General features: G+C 53.5%; 1 protein-coding gene and 1 long non-coding RNA gene across 4 annotated transcripts; both read right to left on the reverse strand.

Moving 5' to 3' along the window:
* Positions 1 to 201: 201 nt before the first annotated feature.
* LOC143834006 (zinc finger protein with KRAB and SCAN domains 4-like) lies at positions 202 to 26073 on the reverse strand. Of its 3 annotated transcripts, none has more exons than XM_077330479.1 (6): positions 8898 to 9000; positions 7685 to 8139; positions 6778 to 6895; positions 5207 to 5289; positions 4991 to 5117; positions 202 to 3937 (listed from the first exon to the last, which is right to left on the reverse strand). In XM_077330479.1, the coding sequence occupies exons 2-6, from the start codon at positions 8126 to 8128 to the stop codon at positions 2967 to 2969; spliced, it is 1743 nt and encodes a 580-aa protein (XP_077186594.1). In that variant the 5' UTR covers positions 8129 to 8139; positions 8898 to 9000; the 3' UTR covers positions 202 to 2966. The 3 variants fall into 3 exon arrangements, with proteins under 3 accessions (XP_077186594.1, XP_077186592.1, XP_077186595.1); XM_077330477.1 differs by lacking the exon at positions 8898 to 9000 and adding an exon at positions 8611 to 8848; XM_077330480.1 differs by lacking the exons at positions 202 to 3937; positions 4991 to 5117; positions 5207 to 5289; ... (1 more) ...; positions 7685 to 8139; positions 8898 to 9000 and adding exons at positions 19713 to 22165; positions 25031 to 25081; positions 26034 to 26073.
* LOC143834185 (uncharacterized) lies at positions 10376 to 13748 on the reverse strand. Its single transcript, XR_013229739.1, has 5 exons — positions 13591 to 13748; positions 12729 to 12787; positions 12052 to 12073; positions 11552 to 11593; positions 10376 to 10536 (listed from the first exon to the last, which is right to left on the reverse strand). It is a non-coding gene; the product is annotated as an uncharacterized LOC143834185 (long non-coding RNA).
* Positions 26074 to 26605: the final 532 nt, after the last annotated feature.

Consider the following 26605-nt stretch of genomic DNA (forward strand, 5'->3'; position numbering starts at 1 on the left):
GCTGCACTGATGCAGACTTCAGAGAACGCACCAGTGGGCTTTCCCTCCATGCTTGCAAACATGTATTCTAAATAAACCCTCTTGCTGCTTAGCTGTCCTTGTGGTGGTCTTGTGAATTTTACAGTGAATGGTCCATAATAGGACTGGCTGGAAGCCCTTCACAGACTTCTGGCACCAAATGGGGATAAAAAAGAACCAATGATCTGTGGAGCTCTTTATTTCCGTGGCCATCTCTATGTCCTCTGGCAGCAAATTCCACATTTGAATCACTCTCAGTGTAAATTGGTATTTCCTTGTGTCCATCCTGAACCTACTGCCCACCAGACTCAGCGGATGGCCCCAAGTGCTAGCATTTGTCCTCTCTCTACGCCCCACGCAGCCTTCTAGACCTCTCTCTCATGTCACACTTAAGACTCTTGAGCCTGACCCCCTGGAGAAGGTTCTCCAACCCCAAATCATCTTGGTATAAATAAAGGCTACTTTTTATTTTGTTTAGGTGTTCTGGTTTCACACACTCCTCAGTGATGCTTCTATATTTAAAGCCAGCCTTCCTGGCCAAAATCTCATGAGGTGGCTTAAAAAAATTAAAAGAATGAAAAAATCAAAGCAGCAGGTAACAGCAGGGGGAAAATCATTACATAAAGGGGTCCATATAATAATCTACAATAAAATATCAGCGAAAACCACAATCTAAAAATACCACAGCATAAAGCGACCACATGTAAATTAGAAACCAGAAACGTAAAACTGAGCAAACCTCTGAGTGGTCAAAGAAATTAACCCAGTTACAGACTTCACTGGTCGTCTTGTCCTTCCAAAAGCACAAACCACGTGAGGTGTTTTTTTTCTAAAGGGCCAGTAAAAATAACCCAACGGGGTGTGATCTTTTGAGTTCTCCAGAACTCTTAATCGGTTTGCAAGTCTGCAGGGAGGTTTCACGGCTTGATCTGACCCCCACCCCCACCCCCACTAAAGAGGTCTGGAGAACTCGAAAGCTTGGACGTTGTTTTTCATCCCTTCAGTTGCTCCTTATAAAAGGAACCTTGTGGATTTTCCTTTAGACAAGCAGTGGCCAAACTGTGGCTCTCCAGAAGTCCATGGCCCAGGGGCTCATGGGAATTGTAGTCCATGGACTTCTGGAGAGTCACAGTTTGGCCACCCCTGTTTTGGACCAATGCACAAACTGGCAACCCCCCACACTGTTCTTCTTAGCTCTTTAACTAGCTTACAGCTTCTCCTCCGGGGAGCTAAATAAACTTCAAGCTCAAGAGACCCTTTTAAAAGCAGAAAAGAAGCAAAACACTGAAAGAAGATATTTCTGTTTGCTTTTCTGACCCACGGATCCTTCCCTCTTCTTGAAGCTGCCTCAACTATTTCCCTGGACTTGAGATTTCCCTGGATAAGCCCCAGTGGAGCAGATCTCTGTTCCTCACCCTAGCAGGTCAACATCGAAACGACAAGATAGCCAAGGAATGAATCCTTGCTTGCTTCGTCCCCTCTAAATCCTAGCTCTGCCCTGCGAATCCAACAGCCCCGCTACAATCGGCACAGAAGAGAGCCAGGGTGGCAAAGTTACTCTTGCAATTTTAATTCACCCTTTTTCGTGCATCCCAGGACTGAAAGAAGAAAGGGGGTGGGATGATGTCTGCTCGACCCAGGGAGTCCAAAAACTGCAGGGGGGGTCTGGTGAAGGTCCCAGGCACTGAATACTGGGGGTGGGGGTGACGGGAAGGGAAGGCCGAGTTGCAAAACCCCCACTTCTTCGGAGTCAAGGCTCTGGAAAGGCACCTACTAGGGAGCAGAACACGTGAGGTGCAGAGGGCCCCCCCCCCCACTGGTGGGCAGGCCTCTGGCTCCAGCTTCCGTGGCCGAGAGCAGCATCCGCTCCTCCTCGCTGCAAGTCCTGCTTTGGCAAGAGCAGAGGCAGCTGCGGCCTGCCAGCCACAGACAGGGTGGTGGGCGATGTGCCCTTTGTGTTCCTCAGCCAGCCAGCTCCTTATGCCCAGCTGCAAAATGCCAGGGCGGCTGCCTGCCCGTTTGCCTCCTCCTTGCCCAGCCTCAGGAAGCTTAACCTCCCCCCCACCCCCCGGGATTTCTCCCGAGGATTTTCAGGCCCCACCTGCCCCACGGCTGGAGCTTAAGCCAAGAAACATAAACCTACCCAAGGGGATCCCAAGAGCATTTGACTGTCATCTTGCCAAAAGGTTATGCCTATTCAAAGGTATCCCAAAAAAATTGATTGCCTTCTTTCAAAAAAATTATATCTACCCAAAGGTATTCAAAGATTCTTTGACTGCCATTTCCCACCCAAAATTACATCTCCCAAGAGCATCCAAACATTCTCTGCCGTTTCCCCTCCCAATTATATCTGCCAAGAGAATCCAAAGATTCTTCGACCGCCACCTTTCAAGAAACAAATGAATACACGATCATGCTCAATTTGGTTTGAACGAAGGGGCAGAGCGGCTCTTGAGGGGCACCACATTGGGGCCCTGGTCCGTCTGGGACTGAGCAGAAGGAGGCTGCTGCCGCACAGCCAACCTGGCCAGCTGGGCCATGCAAGAGGGAGACCTGGGCGAGCCACGCTGCCAAGTAGCTGAGAGGCCCAGGGCGACGGCTGGGGAATGAGTCCCACCCCGCAGTGGCGAGGATTGCCGCGCTCAGGCAAACAGAAGCGTTTTGGAGACCAAATGGCTTCACAGTCTGTTGTTGCTGCACTGAAGACGCTGTGACCTTCCTCACTTTCCCAGGCATGGAAAGCTGCATCTCAGGGGGCATCTGCGGCTGGGACATCTACTGGGCCAGTTTGCTTCCTGTGTGGATTTTCTGGTGGGAAGAAGGGCTGGCCCAGGGATGGAAGCCTTTCCCACCCTCTGAACATCTATGTCGTTTCTCCCTTGTGCGGATTTCTGGACGGGAGCTGAGAGGCGAGTTTGGCCTGACGGTCTCCTCACAGCTCATGGCGTTTATAGGGTTTCTTCCCCGTCTGTAATATCTAACGGGAAGGAAAGATTGACCACAGACTGAAGCTGTTTCCACACGGAGCAGATATAGGGTTTCTCCCCCGTGCAGATTCTCTGATGGGAGGTCAGGTTTGAGCTCTGACTGAAGCGCTTTCCGCAGACGTAACACTTATACGGTTTCTCTCCTGTGTGGATTCTTTGGTGGGAATAAAAATTTGAGCTGAAACTGAAAGTCTTTCCACACTCGGAGCAGGTATAGGGTTTCTCCCCAGTGTGGATCCTTCGATGGGAAGCGAAGCTTGACCGGTGGATGAACCTTTTCCCGCACTCCGAACAATGATACGGTTTCTCTACGGTGTGGATTCTCTGGTGGGAAGTAAGGTTGGAGCTTTTCTTGAAGCTCTTTCCACAATCGGGGCATTTGTACCGCTTCTCCCCAGTGTGGTTTCTTTCATGGTCGCAAAGACTCGAGCTGTGACGGAAGCTCTTTCCGCATTCGGAGCAATTGTACGGTTTCTCCCCAGTGTGGATTCTCTGATGGGAAGTGAGGCCCCCTTTCTGGCGGAAGGTCTTCCCACACTCGGGGCATATATAGGGTTTCTCCCCGGTGTGGATTCTTCGATGGGAAGAGAGGTGTGAGCTCCAACCGAAGCTCCTTCCACAGTCGGGGCATTTGTAAGGTTTCTCCCCAGTGTGGATTCTCTGATGGGAGGTGAGGTGCTCCTTCTGAATGAAGCTCTTTCCGCACTCCTGGCATGTGTATGGCTTCTCCCCGGTGTGGATTCGTTCATGGGAAGTCAGGCGTGTCCGCCGACTGAAGCTCTTCCCGCATTCTGAGCATCTGTATTCTCTGGGACTTTCCTCTGAAACTGGAATTTCATGGGAATTGTCAGAATCCACGGACTTCTTCCTCCTTTCTTGCCGGTCTCCGGATTTCTTTCTCTGCTGTTTCCCTCCTCTCTTGCTTTCCCTCTCTATTGGAATAAAGAGAAAGAAACGAGTTTCCCACAAGCGAATTAACCCGTTTCGGACCTTGCAGTTTCACAACTGAAATCCAAAAAGGATACTATTTTTTAATACAGTGTCAATGTCAATGTCAATGTCAACGAGGATTATGAAGAAGGGGAGTGAAAGCAAATCAGCCAGCATCATAATGCCCCTGTCTCAACGGACGGTGCGGCCTCCTTTGGGATGCTGTCTACACGGCTGGTTTTGGAATATACAAGATCTGTTGTAGCGGACATATTTCAACAGCATGTGAAGACTATTCTAGAGGGGGAATTGGGGGAGACATGCCATTCTCACGCTCAGATTAGGAACTTCCTGGTATTTTCAAATACCTGTGTTCTCATTGGCTCAACTGGAGACTTCCTCCCTGATTGGCTCCACAACAGTTAAGACAGTTCGGCCCAGCCCTCCCCTCCCCTCCCCTCCCCTCCCCTCCCCTGACAGATAAACATCAGGCCTGGCGTCTGGAACGGTATTCTGTTTGTCTACTTTCCTACCCTGGTCCCATACGGATGCCGCCGGGAGACAATGTTTGGTTCCCGGGTCCTACAGCTGATAATCCTAGAGCCAGAAGGCAACCTCAGGGGAAGCCTCAGACACTCTGTCCTGCAGCTGGACCTCCAGAGATCCCTTTCTCAACTTTTTTCCCACCGAGAAACCTGGAAGTGGTGCAATCGTGCAAGATATGGATGGGAAGCGTAGCTGTGGACACGCCCACCTAGGGCCCCTCCCCTCCCCCTCCAGGCCCATCATTGGCCATTCTGGGGAGGGGGGGTTGACATGACCAATCCAGGGCTGTCAAAACCCCCCAGGGTGTCATGAAACCCAGAGAAACGGGTTGGCCAGCGTGTGAGATTAGATGGACCCTCCCTGGTCTGACCCAGCAGGGCTCTTCCTGGGTTCTTACGAAGGCCTCAGCCTCTCTGCCCTGTGGCTGGCTGTCTAGAGGGACTGACTGGCCACTGTGGGAGACGGGAGGCTGGTCTGACCCAGCAGGGCTCTTCTCTTATGAGGCATACCCAGAAAGGCCAGATTGCTGAAGTTCTCCTCCATGACGTCCTGGTGCAGAGCTCTTTGGTCCGGATCCAACAGGGCCCACTCCTCCTTGGAGAAATACACGGCCACATCCTCAAAGGTCACTAGATCCTGAAAGAAGGAGACATGAAGGTGTCTGAGAGCTCTCCTGAAGGACCCATCAGAGTCCATGAGCCAGGGGTCCTTGGATTCTTCCCTACCTCAACGGGATGCACAGACGATGCATTTGCTCTTCCACAGAGAGGAGGAGGCCCAGAACAACCAGGAAGTGTCTTTCCACGGTCTGTGAGGGAGAGAGGGGAGGGCAGAAGAGATTGGTGTCGATTCCCACATTCAGAGCCCCAACTGCACTTCCTTGTTAATTAAGGTCAACTTCCTTGTTAATTAAGGTCACACAGATGCTGTCCCCAAGGGGGAAACGCTCCCAGCCCTGCTCAAAAAGTTCTACAGTGGTGCCTCGGCTATTCTGAATTTATTGAGTTTTTACTCATCCAGTCTGTAGATCTGGTTGTTCGAGCATTTCCACTTATTTATTTCTAGACTTGCTTTCTAAAAACAATTCCAAAGATATAAAAACTAGGGATGGGCTTGAACTGGCTGACGAACTAAACTTCATCACAAATTTTGGGCAGTTTGTGGTTTACGAAGCAATGTTCATGAACTGAAGAACTGTCATGAGCTTCCATGAATTTTGCTGCCATTTGTGGAAGTTCCTGAAGAAAGCAGATAAACCCCCTGCTGTCTGCTCTTCACCAAAAGAAACACACACAAAAAAACCCCATCTGATACTGCTGAGCTATTTTGAAACCCCTGCTTTCTGCTCCCCGGTATGAACTGGGTCAGTTCACAAACCAGCTTCCCAGTTCATATGAGTTCACGTGGTTTTTGATATCCCGGACCAAAATGTACTTCATGGTCGTCCCTAATAAAACAAGTTGTTAAAAGCCACCAAAACGATGCTGAATCAACAGTAGCTAATATGATACCACCCATCAGAGCCATAAACACAAGATAAAACCCCTGCCCAAACAGAGCCCCCCCACTTCTTCCTGACACATGGTTAGGCCTCCATTTGCTTTACAACACAGGAGCAATTTAACCCCCCCCCCCCCACACAGCTCTAAGTGAGAAAATCTGAAGCTCAGGGCAAGGGAATACATCTGGAGCCACCACCCAAAAAGCCCTGTTAAAATGTTGAAACGAGTGTCAACAACTGCTGGTATTGGTGGATCAGAATTCCAGGAGGGAGATGCAAAGGCCTAAAATGAAATGAATTTGTTATTCTTCAGCTAATTTTATAGTTCAGTTTTTGAAGGGAAACCCCCCCCCCCTCTCTCTGCACTGAAACTTGTCTCCAAAAACCTCCGCTATGGATTAAGAAGAGTTGTTTTTTATATGCCGCTTTTCTCTACCAGAAGGAGTCCCAAAGCAGCTTACATACACAGATACCCTGTGAGGGAGGCAGGGCTGAGAGAGCCTTAACAGAACTGCCAAGTGAGAGCAGCTCTAACAGGACTGTGATGAGCCCAAGGTCACCCGGCATGTGGAGAAGTAGGGAATCAGACCCGGTTCTCCAGATTAGAGGCCGCCTCTCTTAAGCATGACAGTGCGCTGGCTCTCACACCAGGCTGCCGGGGACTGAACACGGGACATTCTGCATGCAGAGCCATAGGCAGAGCGAGGAGAGAAGGGCTCCTCCAACAGGCCGGAACACGGCACCTCTGCACATACACTTTCCTTTATTTTAGAGACCTCCCACCATCACCCTTACCCGGCGAGTGGGCACCTCCGTCAGAGTCCCCCAGTGGTTCCCCGTAGGGCGACGTCTGCCTTGGCTCGGGCGGAGCCCACTCTGCCTCGGGGAAGTCAGCCGACCCTTCTGACGGACCCTGAAAATACGGAGCAGGAAGAGGGATGAGGAAAGGGAAGGAGGGGCAGCCAAAGGCATCTCATATCCGCTCTAAAGAAGAAGAGCTGTCTTTACCACCTCGTTTTTCAGTACCCAAAGGAATCTCCAAGTGGCTTGCAATTGCCTTCCCCTCCTCTCCCCACAAGTGGAGCTCTGACAGAACTGTGACTGGCCCAAGGCCACCCAGCTAGCTGCTTGTGGAGGAGGAGTGGGGAATCAAACCCGGTCTCCAGATTAGAGGCTGCTGCTCTTAACCACAACACTCCCAACAAAGAATGTTGGTGTGTGTGTTTACTTATTTTATTTGATATTTATTTATTTTAGATTTTTATACCGCCCTTCCCTACAGCTCTGGGCGGTTTACATAAAACACTGTGGAACACTTACATAGAACACTATCAATATCAATATAACCATAACATACCAGCCAGAACAACTAGAACAGTATTTCAACAATAACTTTGACACTCCCTTGTTAGGTTCGATCGCTCCATCTGGTGGGGGGGGGGGGGGGAGAGGGAGGAACCTGTAGATGTTGTGGGTCAGTCGGCCCCACCAAATGCCTGGCGGAAGAGCTCCCTTTTGCAGGCCCTGCGGAATTGTGGAAGTTCCGGCAGGGCCCTGATCTCTTCGGGGAGCTCCTTCCACCAGGTGGGGGCCAGGACTGAAAAGGCCCTGGCCCTTGTTGAGGTCCAATGTGCTGACGTGTTGTATGATAATCGGTTTCCTTTTCAGCCCCTCTGGAGATCGCAGGAGGAAAAGTTCTCACCTGCCCTTCCTGGCTCAGGAGGAAGCCTTCGGCCTGAGCCACCGCCGGGGAGCTGGTCTCCATCCCGCACTCCCGGACCCAGCCCTGCATCTCCAGGGGCACGACGGCCAGGAACTGCTCCAGGACCACCGGGCCGAGCACCTCCTTGGTGGACCTTCCGGCCTCCGGCTCCTGATGACAAAGATCGTGGACTCGGCAGCAAAGCTCCTGGGGCCCCCCAGCCTTCTGGCAGGAAAAGGGCCCGACGGTCTCAGGCCGTGCATCGGGGCAGGGCGGGGCTGGGCTCGGGATCCTGGGTGCGGATCGAGCCCAGAGTTCCTCATTCTTCACAGTGTGCAGCGTATGGACTCCTTTGTCGGCCTCGGGGCCCGCTGCTTCATGCCGTTCCATCTCATCAGGCCAGCCTCCCACCGGGCAGACGAATCTCGTTCTCTTCTGAGGCATGGAGTGGAGAGCTGGGAAGGCAACCGCAAGGCCCGACGCTGAGCAAGCCCAGGGGGTCTCCGGACCAGAGAGAGCAGAGGAGGCCCCCTTCAGCTCTCCCCATCCATTGGAGCCACCCCCCCCCCCGGAGCGAAGGCAAGAGGCGGCTCCCCTGGAGGGCCTGCAATGGGGCAGCAATGGGGCAGGGAGGCCGGGGCCTCCTGGAGAACCCCGGAAGAGCTCTGGAAATAGCTAAACTCTTTGACGCTTCAAGGGGGCAGTGCTTCGGCAAACCCCCTCCTCAGCGGTGCAATTCAATCGGAGCACCCCAGAAATTATCCATAGGGGACCCCACAGCCCCAGAGGGAGGGGAGGGGAGGGGAGGGGCCAGATCCAGGGTGGGCAACTCCTGGGGAGTGGGGGTGGCGCCCAGGGAGGGCAGGGGCCTCAGGGGGGGGAGGGTCAGGCCTTTTCTTCGGTGTGTGTCTGGGGGGGGGACTGACCTCTGACACCTGGAGGTAATTCCGGGGGATCCCCAGGCCCTGCCTGGAGGGTGGCATCCCTGGACCCCCCTGGGGCACAGGGCCACCGAGCCCCCCCTCCCCAGCAGCCCTTTCCTCCGGGGGGGGGCTGAGCTCTGTGGCCAGGAGAGGGGGGGTCACTCATTCCGGGAGGTCTCCCGGTCGCGCCTGGAGGCTGGCACCCTGCTGGACAGCCCCTCCGCAGCCGGCCAGGCGACCCCCGCCCCCCCGCAGCCCCCCTGGGGTCTCCCCGCAGCCCCCCGACTCACCCGCTCGGCAGGACGGGGCTCCGGAGGGGAGGGGAGGGGGAGGGACTCCGGGCCGGACGTGACGTCACAGCGCCGCCCTCCCGCCTCCCGCTCTAGGATCCCGCACTCGCTGCCTTTAACCCTCCCTCCGCCAAGCAGCGGCCAGGACCGGCAAGGGGGGGCAGCCCCCCAGCCCCCCCCCATATTCCAGATTCAATCCTGCGCGTGCCAACCTCCAGGGGGGACCTGGGGATCCCCCGGAATGACCCCCCCTCTCCAGACGGCAGAGATCTGCCCCCCCCCGGAGAAAGGGCTGCTGGGGGGGGGCTCTGTGGCCTTGGACCCCACTGAGGGTCAGGGATGCCAGCCTCCAGGCAGGGCCTGGGGACCCCCTGGAATTGCAGCTCCTCTCCAGACGGCAGAGATCAGTGCCCCCCCCCCCGTGGCCTTCTGCCCCAGGGAGGTCTAGGGATGCCAGCCTCCAGGGGGGACCTGGGGATCCCCCGGAAGGACCCCCCCTCTCCAGACGGCAGAGATCTGCCCCCCCCCCGGAACAAGGGCTGCTGGGGGGGGCTCTGTGGCCTTGGACCCCCCTGAGGGTCAGGGATGCCAGACTCCAGGGGGGGCCTGGGGATCCCCCGGAATGACCCCTCCTCTCCAGACTGCAGAGATCAGTGCCCCCCCCCCCCGGTGGCCTTCTGCCCCAGGGAGGTCTAGGGATGCCAGCCTCCAGGGGGGACCTGGGGATCCCCCGGAAGGACCCCTCCTCTCCAGACGGCAGAGGTCACCCCGCCCCAGGAAAAGAGGCCTGCTTTGGAAGGAGGCCTCTGGGGTCCCTGCCCTCCCCGGATTCTATGCTGCAGCCTCATTTGGAAGACTGGGCTCCGTTCTGGACCCCGTAACTCCCAAAGGCCCTTCCAGAGCTGGAGGGCAACCAAGAGGGTGAGGGGGGTCGGAGCGCCGTTCCTGGGACACAAGGCTGAAGTCCGGGATCCTGCCTCCCCCAGGGGCCAGCCGGCTCCTCTGCAGGGCCAGTCCTGGGACTCAAACTTAGTTCGGCCTGAAGATGCGTGCATGCAGACAGAAACTTATGCCCGGATTTAAACTTGGTTGGTGTTCATATTCTGGACTCAAATTCACTCTTCCTGACCAAGTGTGCCTGCACACGGAACCTGAGACCCAAAATTCCACATGAAGGGAGGTGCCCTTGGAGTCCGAATCTGTTCTGCTTCAGACCAACTTGGTTCCCCCCCCCCCCCGTTCCATGTTTCCCCCCAGGGCATGATGGGCACAGGCTGAGGAGTTTGTGTGAAGGCAGAGATTTCTGGCCCCTGTGTGGCTACTGGAGGGGAGCGGGGAACTCCCTGCCGCCCTAAGGAAGCCACGAGGAGGCCGAGGGGTCCAGTGTGTGGGCCGGGGGGGCGGGGGCTGGGTTCTGGTGGGACGCTGTGCTGGGAAACCTGCGCAAGAAAACCAATAAAGCTGTGCCAGAGACAACGTCGAAATGATGCCCTCAGGCAGCGTTTATTGCTCCCGAAGCCCAGGGAGGAAGCATCCTCGAAGGCCCTGCCGTTAATTCCACACCCGCTGGACTCCAGGAGAATCTGCTGAGGAGTTCTTGCCCTTCAGCGCTTTCTTCCGTCTTTTTTGCCAGGAGTCGCTGAAACAGAAAAGGAAGAGACAGAATGGATAACTCAAACATGACTCTAGAAGAAAAGCCCGGAACGTTTGCAGTCCCCCCGTCTCAAGACAGACTCCAGGCCAAATGATCGGAAGCGGGGCCTCCTCGGGAGTGGTCCCACAGCCCTACCGTGTTCCTCCCTCTCTTAAGTTCCCCTGCCCCACTTCTTGAGAACCTCTGGGCAGTCCGCAGTTGCTTTCTTCTACTTCTAACTGGCTTGATGGTGGATTGAATGGCGGTTTACAGTCTAACGGGTCATTCAGGCATTGGGACCTGTGAGATCTGCAGTGCCAGCGTCTGCCAGGACTCTCCCTCTCTCCTCCCTCTTTATCAAGTGGGTTCTGTTCTCAGTGGGGCCAGCGTGATGCTGACGTGGCTAGGATGTGAAACTAGTTCTGGGGGTCGCTGGGTTAGTCTGCAGTAGCAGCAGAAAAGAGCCAGAGGCCAGGAGCAGAAAAATCTGGGGCAGGGGAGGAGCTGTCAGGCGTCCCCTCTCACTTCCTCAGGTGCAGCTAGGATGAGAGTCCACCTGCCCTTCTGTCACAAGGTGGGCAGAGCTCCATTCTGTGCGGCTAAATGCAGTGCCTCCCAGGGAGATACACCCAGACGGGTAGCCGTGTTGGTCATCCTGGAGCAGGAGAGTCCAGGAGCACCTTAAAGACGAGCCAAATTGGAGGCAGGGGAGGAGTTTTCATCCCTTTCTGCTCAATGCCTGATCAAGCGAGCAGTGACCCCAGACAGCTCCTCCCCTGCCACAAATTCTGTTAGTCTGCGTTGTAATACCGGCCTTTCTGTGCTTGGAGAGCAACTGATGTTGCTGCTGTTTTTACTTCAGGGCTGATGGACTCTCTGGAGCAGGGGTGGCCCCTGGGGCTCATGGGAATTGTAGTCCATGGGCACCTGGAAAGCCACAGTTTGGCCACCCCTGCTCCAGAGCTTCCTCAAGAGCCGAATGTGAGTCCCCCAACCCCCCCCCCCAGCAATGTAAACTCACCGGTGTGCCATTTTGGTGGGTCTCTTTCAGTAGCAGCAGCCCCTGCAAAAGGGACAGAGAGAGCTGACATGTCGAAGGCAGAAGGGCAAGTTCATTGGAATATTCTGGCATCGCTACTGAGAGAGAGCTGGTGGGGGTTATTTTTGGCCCTGACCACAGGCCCCGTCGAATAGCTCCATCCTGATCTCCCTCGGGAGCACATCCCACAAGACGGGGCCAGGGTCGAAAAGACCCCAGTCCTTTTCAAGGGCAATCTCCTCTCCTTTGGGCTGGAGGTCCTGGGCTCTGGGGCGAATATAAGGGGAGCTCCCGGGATGCCCCCTCCACCCCCCACCAGCAACACCAGTGGACCTGGCAACCCTCGAGCCCCGTCAACGCATGCGTTTCGGGTCTGGTCCTGGAAACAGCCATGAAGTAAGGAAGCCAAAGCAGAGCAGAGCATCCGTGAGGAAACAGCGATGGATGGATAAGGATTCCTTTCCCCCTCCCCATCAACTTACCACTGCAAGGGCCCGTAGCAGCCTGAAAAGGAAAGGCAATAAACGAAGGATCAGTTAACGTGGTGGTGGAAGGTTCAATTAGCTGACGGGAGCTTCCCTCTGGGTTTCGGAGGTGCTCAGTGGGTCTCTCTGTGCCCAGGGCACGGACCTTCCTACCCCTGCCTGGCCCAAGGGCATCTCCACGTTCTCATTGGCCTCGCTTGCCTGTTCCTGTTGTGTATTTTCTGTTCTGTGCGTGTTGTGCTCCCTCCAGTGGTCGATTCAGTATTACATCGCTTGATGTCTTTGTGTCACAATGCCCGCGAGAACAGCTTTCAAGGGGGACTAGACAGATTCGTGGAGGATAAGTTATTAATGGCTACCAGCCCTGGTGACTGAGGTGCACTCAGCCTCTGAATCCCAGCTGCAGGAGGCAGGATCAGGGAAGGCCTCAGCCTCTATGCCTGGTTGGACATTGTGGGAGATGGAGGCAGGGATAAATGGACTACTGGCCTGACCCAACAGGGCTCTTCTGGTGTTTTTAGGAAGGCCTCGGCCTCTCTACCTTGTGGTGGGCCCTCCAGAGGAACCGGCTGGCCCCTGGGTGAGGCAGGATATGGAACTAGATGGGCGGACTCAAATTCTTATGAGTCTCACTGGTATTGGTAGACTATGCATAATATAAACAAAATGCTCACCTCGATTGCACGGATTATAACATGGGGGCCAGCAGGGACGGCAGATCGAAGGGCAACATCTAGAGAAGAGGAAGAGCCCCGTCATGACATGGTGCAAATGGGAAAGGGCTTTGTGGGACCCCCTCTGTCCCCAGGCAAAAAGGCAGCCCTTAAAATATCGCTGACTTGTCAGGAGTTCACCCGGCCTCTCGTCCAGCAGCTTGTCCCGCTGGCTCAAGAACTGCTCAGTTCCTCACATAGTCCCCGGACCAAACCCCTCCCTCCCTCCCTCCCTCCCACGTCTTGTGCTGGCTGGCTGCAGGCGGGGAGGGGCCCAGGCAGTGCAAACGCTGAGGAAACGCTCACCCCAGGGCTGGTCCCCCCGCATCAGTACAGGTCTGTTTGAAAACACATTTGTGTTCTATCAAGACCCAACCTTAAGCCTCATTTCCCAATTCAATTTGGGAGGATTTAAGTTTTTTCTCTCCCCTTTTCTTTGGTTTGTGTTGACCTTGGGCCAATCACACGACCTCACAGGGCCGTTGTGTAGCTTAAAGGGAGGAGAAGGAGGACATCAGCGGCTCTGGAGGTGAAAGGCAGGATATAAATCAAGACACGAAGATATAAATAAAGAAACATCTTATATTACTACACGCTCCCAGTGTGTGACTCTGCCAGGAAAGAAAGAAAGAAAGAAAGAAAGAAAGAAAGAAAGAAAGAAAGAAAGAAAGAAAGAAAGAAAGAAAGAAAGAAAGAAAGAAAGAAATGCCCGCCTCTCCAATTCCCAACAGGAGACTTCTCCAGGCGCCCTGCCCTGTGCCCGCCCAGAGGACTCCATGGCCTCCATGCCGTACTTGGAGCCCGGCTCCCTCACCTCCCTTACCTGCGAGCGCAGCCACCCATCAGGAAAGAGCCTCGTCCACGTCCAAGCAAGCTGCTGAGTGTCTCCACCGACTTCTTCTCCTTCTGCCACTTCTGCTCCGACATCCAGGGGGAAGCTTAAATAGCCGGCCAGGGTTGCCTCACACTCAACCCCACCCTGGCGGAGGAGAGAGGAGGGGGCCTGGCTTGGCCAGCTGCCAGCCTGACTTCTGTGTTTCTCGGAGGGCAAGGGGTGGTGGCTGGCCCCACTTTCCCCACTCCATGACCTTTTCAGCATGGGGCTGCCCCGTTGTGCGGAGGGGGCAAAGGGCTTTGGGGTGCCGGCAGGGGTTGAGAGAAAGCTGGGCTCTCCCACTGAAGCAGGAAAGACGCCCTTGTGCCCAGTTCTAGGTGGGCCTCTGATCCGGAGAGCCGCGTCGGGTTCCCCAAACCTCCTCCACAGGCAGCCAGCTGGGTGGCCTTGGACCAGCTGCAGATCTCGCAGCCTCCCCTCCCTCACAGGGTGGCCGTTTTGGGGAGAGGAAGGGGAGGCAATTGGAAGCCGCTTGGGGACTCCCTCAGGTAATAAAAAGTGGGGTATAAAAAACAGGTCTTTTCCTACACAACAAGAGCGGCAGGCAGGGCCAGCTAGTCAGTGTCGTGGTCAAGAGCAGCAGGCTCTCCTCTGGAGACCTGGGTTCAATTCCTCAGTCCATTTCCACAGCCAGCCAGCCTCTCTCTCTTTCACAGAATCACAGAATAGTTCAACAGTGGGATGGGCTGCCTAAGGAGGTGGGGGGCTCCCCCTCACTGGGGGTCTTCAAGCAGCGGCTTGACAGATCCCTCTCCTGGATGCTGGAGGCTGACCCTGCACTGAACAGGGGGTGGGACTAGATGGCCTGCATGGCCCCTTCCCACTCTAGGATTCTAGGAGTCTAGTTCAGCAGTGGAAGGGGCTGCCTCAGAAGGTGGGGAGCTCCCCCTCACTGGCCGTCTTCAAGCAGCGGCTGGACAGATCCTTCTCCTGGATGCTGGAGGCTGATCCTGCACTGAGCAGGGGGTGGGACTAGATGGCCTGCATGGCCCCTTCCCACTCTAGGATTCTAGGAGTCTAGTTCAGCAGTGGAAGGGGCTGCCTAAGGAGGTTGGGAGCTCCCCCTCACTGGCCGTCTTCAAGCAGCGGCTGGACAAATCCTTCTCCTGGATGCTTGAGGCTGATCCTGCACTGAGCAGGGGGTGGACTAGATGGCCTGCATGGCCCCTTCCCACTCTAGGATTCTTGGAGTCTAGTTCAGCAGTGGGATGGGCTGCCTAAGGAGGTGGGGAGCTCCCCCTCACTGGCTGTCTTCAAGCAGCGGCTGGACAGATCCTTCTCCTGGATGCTGGAGGCTGATCCTGCCCTGAGCAGGGGGTGGGACTAGATGGCCTCTACGGGCCCTTCCCACTTTAGGGCTCCAGGATTCTGTGTCTCACAAAAGCTCCTCCCCTGCCACAGGTTTTGTTAGCCTTTCAGAAGCTACTGGACTCTTTCCGATTCTTAAGTAGCTGCTTTCTTCTAACGGTTGGGCCTCTTCTTTGCCCACTGCTCTGCCTTACTCTGAGGGTCACAGTGCAGCCCCCCCCCAGCGTTCCAGAGAGAGAGAGGGGCAGCGGGTGTGTCTGAGGACAGAGGTCAGCAGGAGGGGAGATGGTCAACCGGGGGACAGAGGCGTGGACCCAACAGTTCTACAGAAAAGGGAAGTGGGGGCAGGGAGGGGAGCGGATGAGGAGTGGATTTCCCAACCAAATAACGTCAGCCGGTCTGTGGCCGCGTGGCTCTCACATGGTGTTCCAGAAGAGGGGTCGGCATCAAACCTGCTCTTCTCTCTGGGGAGACAAATATATTTAGGTACCTCACTGAAGCCCCAGTGGGTCCCCCCCCCCCCGCATGGGGTCCCAAAGCACTTTGCAACGGCCTCTTCTCCCCACGGCTTCTTCAACATCTAGACCAGTGGTCCCCAACCTTTTTATCACCGGGGACCGGTCAATGCTTGACAATTTTCACTGAGACCTGGGGGCAGGTAGTCTTTTGCCATGGGACGTTGCCGCCGCCTGAGCCCCTGCTCCACCTGCTTTCCTGCCGGCGCCCCTGACATCCCACTGCCCACTAGGGGGCGCTGCCAGCAGCATCTGTGCAGTGCCAGGCCGAGGGGGAGCCCCAGCCATGGTGGCTGCTGGAGAGCACCAAAGGTGAGCCGGCGGCAGAGTGGCAGGGCAGCCCCTGAGGCAGCAGCCAGGGAGGAGGACGAGGAGGAGCTGCGGACCGGCACCGACTGATCTACGGACCAGTACCGGTCCCCGGACCGGAGGTTGGGGACCACTGATCTAGAGAGCCACCCTAGTGCCTGAATCCACTGCCCAGCAATTTCACGGGTGCCCCTCCTGTTCTCAGCCTTCTAGGCGAGAGAGAGAGAGAGAGGCCGCCTTTTCTCCTTCTACTGTCCCCACTCTTTGTAAACCTTGGCCGCTGTAAATTCTTATCACTTCCCCCCAAACGGAAAACCTCCCAGCTTTTTCTGGCCCTGCCAGCAGACCTCCTGGTGGCCCCCTGCGGTGGGAGCTCGCTCCGTGATCCTGGAAAACCTCATTTGCCTCATGGGATGCTGGGAAGGTGCAATGGAGGCAAGGGGAATCTCACAAGGGCTTTGGCTCTCCACTGGGGAGAAATAATGGCATCTCAAAGAAGTCAAAGAACACATCTTCCAGCGAGGAAGAGCAGGAGAAGAACTGGTTCCCTGCTTTTCACTGCCTGAAGGGGTCTCCAAGCGGCTTACAATTGCCTTTCCTCTCCCCGCAACAGACACCCTGTGAAGTAGGTGAGGTGGAGAGAGCTCTGGAAGAACTGCTCTGTGAGCTCTAACAGGACTGCGATTGGCCCAAGGTCACCCAGCTGGCTGCATGTGGAGGAGGAGCGGGGAACCAAACCTGGCTCTCCAGATTAGAAGCCACTGCTCTTAACCGTGACCCAAGCAGTCTTCTCAACCGGCACCCATCTCATAATATCATGTGAGAGCCATGTGGGTGCAGGCAGATGGTTGTTTGGGCAGGGAGTCACTGGTTTGTTCATGCTTTCCCCCATACTTCCCTAATATCAGTTGGGAAACCGGATGCACCTCTTTCTGCAGAACTCGGGTTCACGCAGATGTCCTTCGATCGTCTACCCTGCTGTTGACCTCGGTTGGTTCCCTTGCACAACCTGATGTCCATTTGCCCCAGGAGTTCTGCATCTAGACAGTTCTCCAATGGCCTGTCTCAGATAGAGAAGGTTTCAGCTTTCTTGTACATGCGCATCTGAGGAAGCATGCATGAACGCAAAAGTTTCTCCCTTGAATATAAAGTTCTTGGGCCCCTGGACCCATACTTGGTCCTCTCTGAAGAAGGGTGTAGGAACATGAAAGCTACTACCCAGAATTAAACTGGTTTGGTCTCCAGGGTGCCCTGCTTCGGGAAGGGGGGGTGTAACTGGACATTATGTGAGCCAGGCTCATTTTGAATGCTGTGGCTAATTTTGAAGCTCCTAGGTTTGTTTGGATTCTAATCCTGGGGAAGGGGGGGCGGGGGGTAGTGTGTGGAAAGAACCGGGCCAGGATGGAACAATTCCCTTCGATTTGGGCATAGCAACTCCTGCTCCATCCTGAATCTAAAAGCCAATTTTGAGGCTCCTAGCTTTAGTTTTGGATGAGTTATGCTTGCAACAGACTGCTCTTTCTTGGGGGGGGGGGGGGGTCCTACACATTGTATGATCCAGGATGTTCCAGTTCTTTTCATGTTTGGCACTTCAAAGTGGTCAATTTTGAGATGCCTGGCTATATTTTGTGAGGATTATGTCTGGTAATGGGCACGAACTGAATCACAAAGCAGAATTTGTCACAAATCTTGTCTTATTCGTGGATTCCAAGCTGAAGTTTTATTTTGTGACAGGTCTACCATCACAAACTTACACGAACTTTTAAAGCGGTTTGGGATGGTTCATGGATAGAGCAGAAAATAGATTTCAAGGGATTCAGAGTCCCTTTAATTCCCTTTCTGTTCCCTGTGGGGCCATTAATCGCGAACCGGTTCAGTTTGCAAACAAACTGGCACAAACTACATTTTCTGATTTCTGCCCACCCCTAGTTATGACTATCGTAGCCTCCAGTTTGCAAGACCTGAGCAAAGCTGTTAATAATAGGAAATTTTGGAGGCTGTTAATTCGTAACTTGGAAGTTACTTGATGGTACATAACGGGTAGTCAAACTGCGGCCCTCCAGATGTCCATGGACTACAATTCCCAGGAGCCCCTGCCAGGCGACTGGAAGCCACTTTGAGACTCCTTCGGGAAGAGAAAAGCAGCATATAAGAACCAGCTCTTCTTCTTCTATAATTTCCAATGCAAAATATGAAGAGTTTTTGAGGACTCCTTGGAGTGGGATGTTTTGATTTCTTTCATGCCTGGCACCGCAACTCCAACAAACATCCAAAACTCAGTGGTCAGTTCTGAGGTGCTGATATTTACTTTCTGGGGAGTTATGCCCAACACAGATAGAGCTTTATGTTCCCTAAAGGTTTATTTATTTCTAGCCACCATTGACCATGGAGACTCAAGACATCTTACAGAATGAAAACAATGTCCTCATACAGCAGGAGATACTCAAGGAACCACACGAGAAGACTAAGCTTACAGAATGATATAGAATAATTCTAAGCAGGGCCAGCTTGAGGATTTGTTTTGTTTTGTTTTGTTTCAAAGTCCTTTATAAGAAAGCTTAAAACCTGCAGTTACAGTATTACAGATTATTCACATAGAGCAGTGTTGGCCAAACTGTGGTTCTCCAGACGTTCATGGACTTCTATTCCCATGAGCCCCAGCCAGCATGGCCAGTTGGCAGGGGCTCATGGGAATCATAGTCCACGAACATCCAGAGAGCCCCGCTGGGTGCCCCTCCCTGGCAACAGACTGGCCACTGAACACCATGGAGCCGTCTTTTGATACCGAGTCAGACTTCTGGTTCATCAAAGCCCTCACTGTCTGCTCAGACTGGGAGTGGCTCTCCAGGGCCTTCCCCATCACATACTGCCGCATCACTTGAACCCGAGATCTTCCCCACGCCTCCACAGGCAGCCTGTTGGGGGACCTTTGGGTCATCACAGTTCTCTCAGAGTTCTTGCAGCCTCACTTACTTCACAGGGTCTCTGTTGCAGAGAGAGGAATGGCAAGCAATTGTAAGATCCTCTGAGACTCTTTCAGGTTTGTTGGTCTTAAAGGTATCTACTAGACTTCAGACCAACACGGCCACTCATTTGAATCTATTGGGTAGTGAATAACAAGGTACAAAATACCCAGCTCTTCTTCTGCCTGCCAAGCAGGTGATCTTCCAGGGGAGCCACAGTCCTCCCCTGGACTAGATGGACCACTGGTCTCACCCAGCAGGGCTCTCCTTATGTGCTTAAATACAAATGGCGGAACACACCTCCCTCTGGTGACAAACAAGGAAATCCTGAACAGAATTCACACCAGGCCGTTGAAAGACCACCACCCTCCCTCCTTCCCCCTGTAGAGTCTTGTCTGAAGATCATCTTGCTCCAGTCGAAGAATCCCTCTCCCCAACTGCATTATCCAAACCACGCTCAAGGGGAGTCCACGGCAGAGCACAACATAAGTCTAATCTGGAGGTCACTAAGGCAATGTTGAGACCTTAACGGAACAAAAAGTCAGAGAACGTAATACTCAAGCCATGTCCAGGAAACACTCCCAGGCAGCTCACCTGCCCTTTCGGGCTCTGCTTTCCACCTGGCCTGCTCTACACCACGATTTAAGTCTGATCTCGTTATTCTACTCCCATCATTAGCCACAGGCACGTGCATCTGTCGAGGTTGACAAAGGGAGATGGCGTTGTGTGTTATCCACACATTAAGAGCCTGCGTGGCATAGCGGTTAAAGCCCTGGACTAGGATCGAGGAGACCCAGGTTCAAATCCTCCCTCAACCTCCGAAGCTTGCTAGGTGGCCTGGAGCCAGTCACAACTTCTCAGCCTAACCTACATCACAGGATTGTTGTGAAGGCAGAATGGAGAACTGGAGAATGCTGGAGGCCACTTTGATCCCCCATTGAGGAGAAAAGTGGAGTTGATAATGATACCTTTATTGGCATACAGAAAAGTGGAGGTAAAATGAAGTAAAATATTGGTCACCCCACTGACGTTTCATGACTCTGAAGTTCCTCCTTTCAGCACTCTGGTGCAGCCATTCCCATTAGAGGATTCCTCCAGGTTGGAGCTTTTCCATGGCCTTCCTCGGAGCAGAATCACAAAAGCATCACCCAAACTCCAAAAAGTGTTCCTGAAGGCTATCATAGAATCATAGAATAAAAGAGTTGGGAGGGATCTCCTGGGTCATCTAGTCCAACCTCTGCACTCTGCAGGACACTCACAACCCTATCGCTCCTCCACTGTCACCTGCCACCCCCTTGAGTCTTCACAGAATCAGCCTCTCCGTCAGATGGCTCTCCAGCCTCTGTTTAAAAATCTCCATAGATGGAGAACCCACCACCTCCCGAGGAAGCCTGTTGCACTGAGGGACCCCTCTAACTGCCAGGAACTTCTTCTGGATGTTTAGACAGAATTTCTTTTGAATTAATTTCATCCCATTGGTTCTGGTCCGTCCCTCCGGGGCAAGAGAGAACAACTCTGCTCCATCCTCAATATGGCACCCTTTTAAATACTTAAAGATGATTATCAGATCCCCTCTCAGTCGTCTCCTCTCCAGGCTAAACAGACCAAGCTCCCCCAACCTTTCTTCATACGTCTTGGTCTCCAAACCCTTCACCATTTTTGTTACCCTCCTCTGGACACGCTCCAGTTTGTCTACATCCCTCTTCACCTGGGGTGCCCAAAATTGAACACAGGACTCCAAGGGAGGCCGAACCAGAGCAGAGTTCTGGTGGTCTAGAAAGCCCCTGAGAAGTCCTGGAGAAGCAGCAGGGTTGTGCTTTTTTCCTCTTCCACATAATGCATCCATCTGAAGAACCCAGGCAGTTTCCCTCTAAAAACCTCGCCTGAACCGTATCAGGTTGACCAGTTTCCTTCCAAGAACATTTCCGGTTGAATCCTATAAGTTTTTCTGCTGTGATCAAACAAGGTTCTCCGAGCACAGAGGTCGACGGGATCCATCCATTTCCCTTGCCAAGAAACGGTAGATTTCACATCAGCTCACAGTTGTGAAGAACATCTGGCCTAAATGAGTTTGGCTCAGGAAGAGTCCAGCTACTCCCTCAGTCAACACTCTGCATTGATTTCTTGCCAGCAGCATTTGCCATCCAGCTTGAGCCAGTCAATGACCTTTCCACATCTAGGTCCGAGAAGTCCAGACACACGACCCTATATCAAGCGCACATTCAGAGGCGGCCAGGCACCCGGGCACCTTGCCTGAATCAAGTGTAACTGTGGGTATTCCGATGAGTACGGAGGCTGGCTTTCTGGCTGAAGGCCTTTCCACACTCTGAGCATTTGTACGGCTTCTCCTCGGTGTGCGTCCTTTGATGGCTGTTCAGGGTCGGCTTGTGGCTGAAGCTCTTCCCACACTCTGAGCATTTGTACGGCTTCTCTGCTCTGTGGGTATTGAGATGAGTATTAAGATTGGCTTTATGGCTGAAGCTTTTCCCACACTCTGAGCATATGTATGGCTTTTCCCCCGTGTGGGTCTTCTGATGAGAAGCAAGATTGGCTTTTTTGCTGAAGCTCTTCCCGCACTCGGTACACGTATACGGCTTCTCCCCTGTGTGGGTTTTTTGATGGGAAGTAAGGTTGGCCTTTTGACAGAAGCTCTTCCCACACTCTAAGCACGTATAGGGTTTTTCTCCTGTGTGGGTGTTTTGGTGGCTAGTCAGGTGGGCCTTCTGATTGAAGCTCTTCCCACACTCCAAGCATTTATATGGTTTCTGCCCTGTGTGACTATTTCGGTGGCTGGTCAGGTTGGTCTTCTGACTGAAGCTCTTCCCACAATCTATGCATTTATACGGTTTCTCCCCTGTGTGGATTCTTTGATGGATAGTGAGGTACTCCTTCTGACAGAACCTCTTTCCGCACTCTAAACATTTATAGGGTTTCTCCCCTGTGTGGATTCTTTCATGGATAGTGAGGTATTCTTTCTGACAGAACCGTCTTCCACATTCTAAGCATTTATATGGTCTCTCCCCTGTGTGGATTCTTTCATGGATATTGAGATACTCCTTTTGGCTGAAGTCCTTCCCACACTCAGAGCATTTGTAAGGTTTCTCCCCTGTGTGGGTCCTGTGATGCTTGTTTAGGTTGGCCTTCTGCTTGAAACTCTTCCCGCACTCTGTGCATTCAAATCTTTTCTCTCCTGCGTTGATCCTTTGACAGAGAGTGAGGTACTCCTCCTCACTGAAGCTATTTCCGCACTCTGATTTACACGGCTTTTCATCTGGTTGCACTCCTTGATACTCAGTGAGGTTGTCCATCTTCCCCAAGCCCTTTCCCACAGAAGTAGAGGGTTCCTTCCTCCAGTCCTGGCTTGCTCCAGTCCTCCCTCTCTTTTCCTGTTGCTCTGTCAATCTCTCTCTGTAGGAAAATGGAGATAGATACGGCAGGAATCAGTGAAAAATCATAATTTGGGCTGATCTTGCATTGAGCAGGGGGTTGGACTAGATGGCCTGTATGGCCCCTTCCATCTCTATGATTCTATAATTAACTACCATTTTGAATAAGACACGAGAAAACACTAAGGTGTCATGTTTTCAATATCCCTTTTCACAGCTGTTGTAGGAAATAGTACAGTGCCATGTACAGAATCTCAGAGTGGGAAGAGTCCATCCAGGCCATCTAGTCCAACCCCCTGCTCAATGCAGGATCAGCCTCAAGCCTCCATGACCTGGTGAGATTGGTTTTTTCTTCCTTAAGAAAGCCCAGATCTGGATAGCCCAGGCAAGTCTGATCCCATCAGATACTGGAAGCTAAGCAGGGTTGACTCTGGCTAGTATCTAGAGAGGAGACCTCCAAGTAGGAACACGGGGGGGGGGGGGGGGGGTCATGATGCAGAGGCAGGCCATGGCAACCCACCCCCGAATGTCCCTTGCTTGGCTGCCAGATGATCCCCAGATTTCCTGGCTGTATAACCCACGTGGCTTAATTAAACAAATAAACAATTCCTTAATGAAAGAACGGGAGTTAATTAATTTTAATATATATATTACATTTGTTAAACATTTATTGGGTGATATGGCCATATGTGGTCATGTCGATCCGCCCCTCGCTCCCAAAATGGCCAATGAGAGGCCTGGAGCGAATGGGAGGGGGAGGGACCTCAGCTATGTTTCCCAATCATATTCTTCATGATCTTGGACCACTTCTGGGATTTCTCGATGCCTGAAAAATATTTCAGGGGTTTATCAAGGGTTAAAAAAGTCAAGAAAGGCTACATTACTGTCACCATTCTGCAATTGGGAATGCATCTGTCCATTAGCCTCTAAGCTTGACATTTTTATTTCCTTTACTGTGCCCCCCCACCCCGAGATGAACCCAGGCAAATAATAATCCTATGAAATTAGTTTGTTATTCCTGTAAGGACCTTGTCTCTGTTAACCATCTTCGTTATGCTGTGTATTAATGCATGGGCCACCCTCTGCCTATATGTGGGGGCTTGTAATTCTCATTTCACTGTGTCTGAGGCAGTGTACTATGCACATGAAAACTTGGACCTTGAATAAAGATCTGTTGGTCTTAAAGGTGCCCCTGGATTCAAACTTTATTTTCTGAATAGTTGTTGTCTAATTTCTTCATTTACAGATTGTTTATGCTTATCTTCTAATTGCTTTACTCCCCCATCTAACCTGTTCCTGTACTTCACTTTCTGATTCTTCTGTCTTATGGAGGCTTATAATATCAGCCCCCCCCCCCATTTACTTAATTCCCTTTATCATTTGCCAATTTACTGCCGAAGTACTATTAATATATATTTTTTAAAATCTTGTTCAGTGTTTCCTGTAAGTGAGGAAATACCTCTCTTTGCCTTAACAGCAAAATATCTGTTCTCTGAAAGTTATAGCAAATTGGCACAATTTACACACAAAGGTAATAATCAATATTTAATGCCCTCCAAAGTATTTATATTCCAAGGAATTTGGAAAAGTTGGATCCTAATATTCTTGACCTGGATGTTAAGTTCCCATCAGACTCTGATCTGTTTGAGCAGGTCACTTTAATGGTAGGATACGGCCCAGGGACGAGTAACTCTTTGAATCCAGATCCAGATTGGTGGTTGTGCTAATCTGTCCCTACCAGGAGAAAAGAGCAAGAGTCCCAGGAGCACCTTACAGACTAACACAATCCGTGGCAGGGGAGGAACTTTCGTGAGTCGCTGTTCAATCCCTGAAGAAGTGGGCAGGGACTCCCGAGAGCTTCTCCCCTGCCAGAAATAGTGTTAGTCTTTAAGGTGCTCCTGGACTCTCGCTCTTTGCTTTGAATCCAGGCACTAGGCTCAGAACAAGCTAAAGGACTCGAGGAATCAAACCATTTCTCCAGATGAGGCTGCCCCTCTCAACCACCATTCCGTGCTGGCTCTCAGTGGTCTCTTGAATGCCACTGGGAAATCTGAAGTTGGCGACTGTCCAGCCTGTGACCACATGTTCTACTTCCTTTACCTAAATGCTCAGAGAAAGCCTATCTACCCAGCAGACAGACCCCACCTTACCCGCAGACCTGCAAGTGGCGAGCTGGAGAATTAAGCAGTCCAATGAGGCTGAGTGAGAATAACCCAGTTTGTCACAGGGCCTCCCCAAATTCATGAACTGACATACAGGCTGGGCCAGGACACCAAAAGCCCTTCCATTGGGACTCCCCTGAACACCAAGGCAGAACTCCCTGCCCCAGACAGCGTTCACCTGGTGGCTAATGGCCACTGAGGGGCCTTTGCCTCATAGGTTTAGTGGCTGAGGGGAAGCCCGCAAGTCGTTGTGAGTTTCCTGCATTTTAGGGGGTTGGACTAAATGATCCTGGAGGTTCCTTCCAGCTCTGGGATTCTATGAGCCAGCAGTGACTCCACTTCTGTCAGTCGCTACCAGCCATGGTGCCTGAGGGGAACCTCCACATTCAGAGGCACTAATTCACTGGATCCCAGAGCCAGGAGGCAGCATCAGGGGACGGACGGCCTTGGCCCCTCTGCCTCATTGTTGGCCCTTCAGAGGAACTGGCTGGCCCCTGTGTGAGACGGGAGGCTGGACCAGATGGACGCTCAGGGGCCTGATCTGTTCTTATGCTATGGGAGCAGCAGAGGGAGCTCCTCACTGGACTCAACTGTATCGAAAACAGTTCCCATTATGAGAGGAAAACATGGCCCAAACCCTGCAATGAGCATTGTTTGCAATGAGCTACAAAGTTAGGACCAACTCCCAGGAATGATGAATATGGACAAATACAGTTCATATTTACCTCGGATGTTGTTAAAAGAGACGTCAGCATCTGCTTCCTATTGCTTTCAGCCTGCAAGAGAACACGGTGTGTCAAATGGGGTTTTGAACGACATTCGGAGCATCCTCATCTCAGCGAAGGTGCTTTCCCACTGAATGCTTGTTCGTCCCAGAAGGAAATGAACTGCCGAAACTCTACACTTTGGGCCATGGGCCGTGAGCCACACGAGTGTGCCAGAACATGCTAAACGGCAGGAAACTGAATTGGCCTTCCTGATACTTGATTAGAATGAATGAGGAGGAGGCTTATGGCTCATCAAGGCAGCAGACAGAAGAGGTCTTTCCAGCCACCTCCTACTAGATCCTTTCGACTGGAAACGCCGGGGATCGAGCACGGCCCGGAGAGAAGACGATGGAGAGGTGACAGGAGAGCCATCTTCAAGTACCTGGAGGGCTGTCACAGAGGGTGGAGCGGAGTTGTTTGCTGCCCCAGAGAGCCGGACCAGAATCAGTGGGCTGAAATTAACTCAAAAGAAATTTCAGCTAAACAAAGGAGGCCAAGCGGGACGGTCTGTCTCTATCTGCATGTGGCAGCTCTCAGCCACTTCCTTTGAGGGAATAACCCCAAGGGCTCTCTTCGAAACCTCTGGCTCTCTTTCCCGCTCAGCCACGTGGGCGGCAAGCCAGGACTGGGGGCCCCGACTCTGCCCTTCGGCCCCCCGGCCTTCCTGCGTGGAAAACGAAGAGGGCGGATGAATCCCCCGGAGGCAGAACTGTGCCTTGTCTCCACAGCGGAGGAGAAGAGGCGGCCTCCATACCCCACTTTCCCCTGCCCAGAGACGCCAAGCGGCTTCCCGTCACCGTGGCCCTCGAAAGGCTGGGGGCAGAGGGTTGCCACTCTCCAGGGGGGGCCTGGAGGACTCTGGGCATGACAGCGGGTGGCAGCGACCAGCCCCCTTCCCCCTCCCCCCGGAGCAGGGGTCCTGCAGGAGCAGCTGCAAAGGGTGCCGGCCTCCGGGGCTCACCGCTCGCTGCTTCAGCTCCGCTGCTCGGAGGAGGAAAGCGACCCCCGACCCCCCCCCTGCCCGGCTCGGCCTCCACGCGCTCCTGGACGCCCCCAACCCGGGAGGGCGCGGGGGGGGGCTGGGTGCTCAAGGACCCCCCTCCCCCCCCCCGCTTTTAGGCCCCCCCGGCAGGACCTCGCCAGGCTCTCCCCCGGGGGGGCCCTCGCGGCCAACCTCAGCGGGTCGGGGGGAGAAAGGCGCCCCCACCCCTCCCCCCCCCACGGGCAGCCAGCAGCGGGGTCCCTGCCCCCCCCCCAAAAAAAACAAAATGCCCGGCTCACTCACCGGGGGGGGCGGCGGGGGGGGCGCCTGGCGAGGCCGCTTCAGCCTCCCGGCAAAGGTCGTGCGGAGACCGGAAGTGCCCGCGTGGCCCGTCTAGCCCTCCGACTCGCTGCCCCCTTCCCGGAGGCTCCGCGGGGTCAAGGGCGGCGGCTGCGCAAAGGGGAACCTGAAGCCGCGCCCGGAGAGCCTGTGGGCCCCGCCCCCCCCCCCACACGCGCGCATAGATAAATGGTTAAGACGCATGGGGTGAT

Source organism: Paroedura picta, chromosome 3 (genome assembly GCF_049243985.1).
Source record: "Paroedura picta isolate Pp20150507F chromosome 3, Ppicta_v3.0, whole genome shotgun sequence".
Taxonomy (NCBI): Eukaryota; Metazoa; Chordata; class Lepidosauria; order Squamata; family Gekkonidae; genus Paroedura; species Paroedura picta.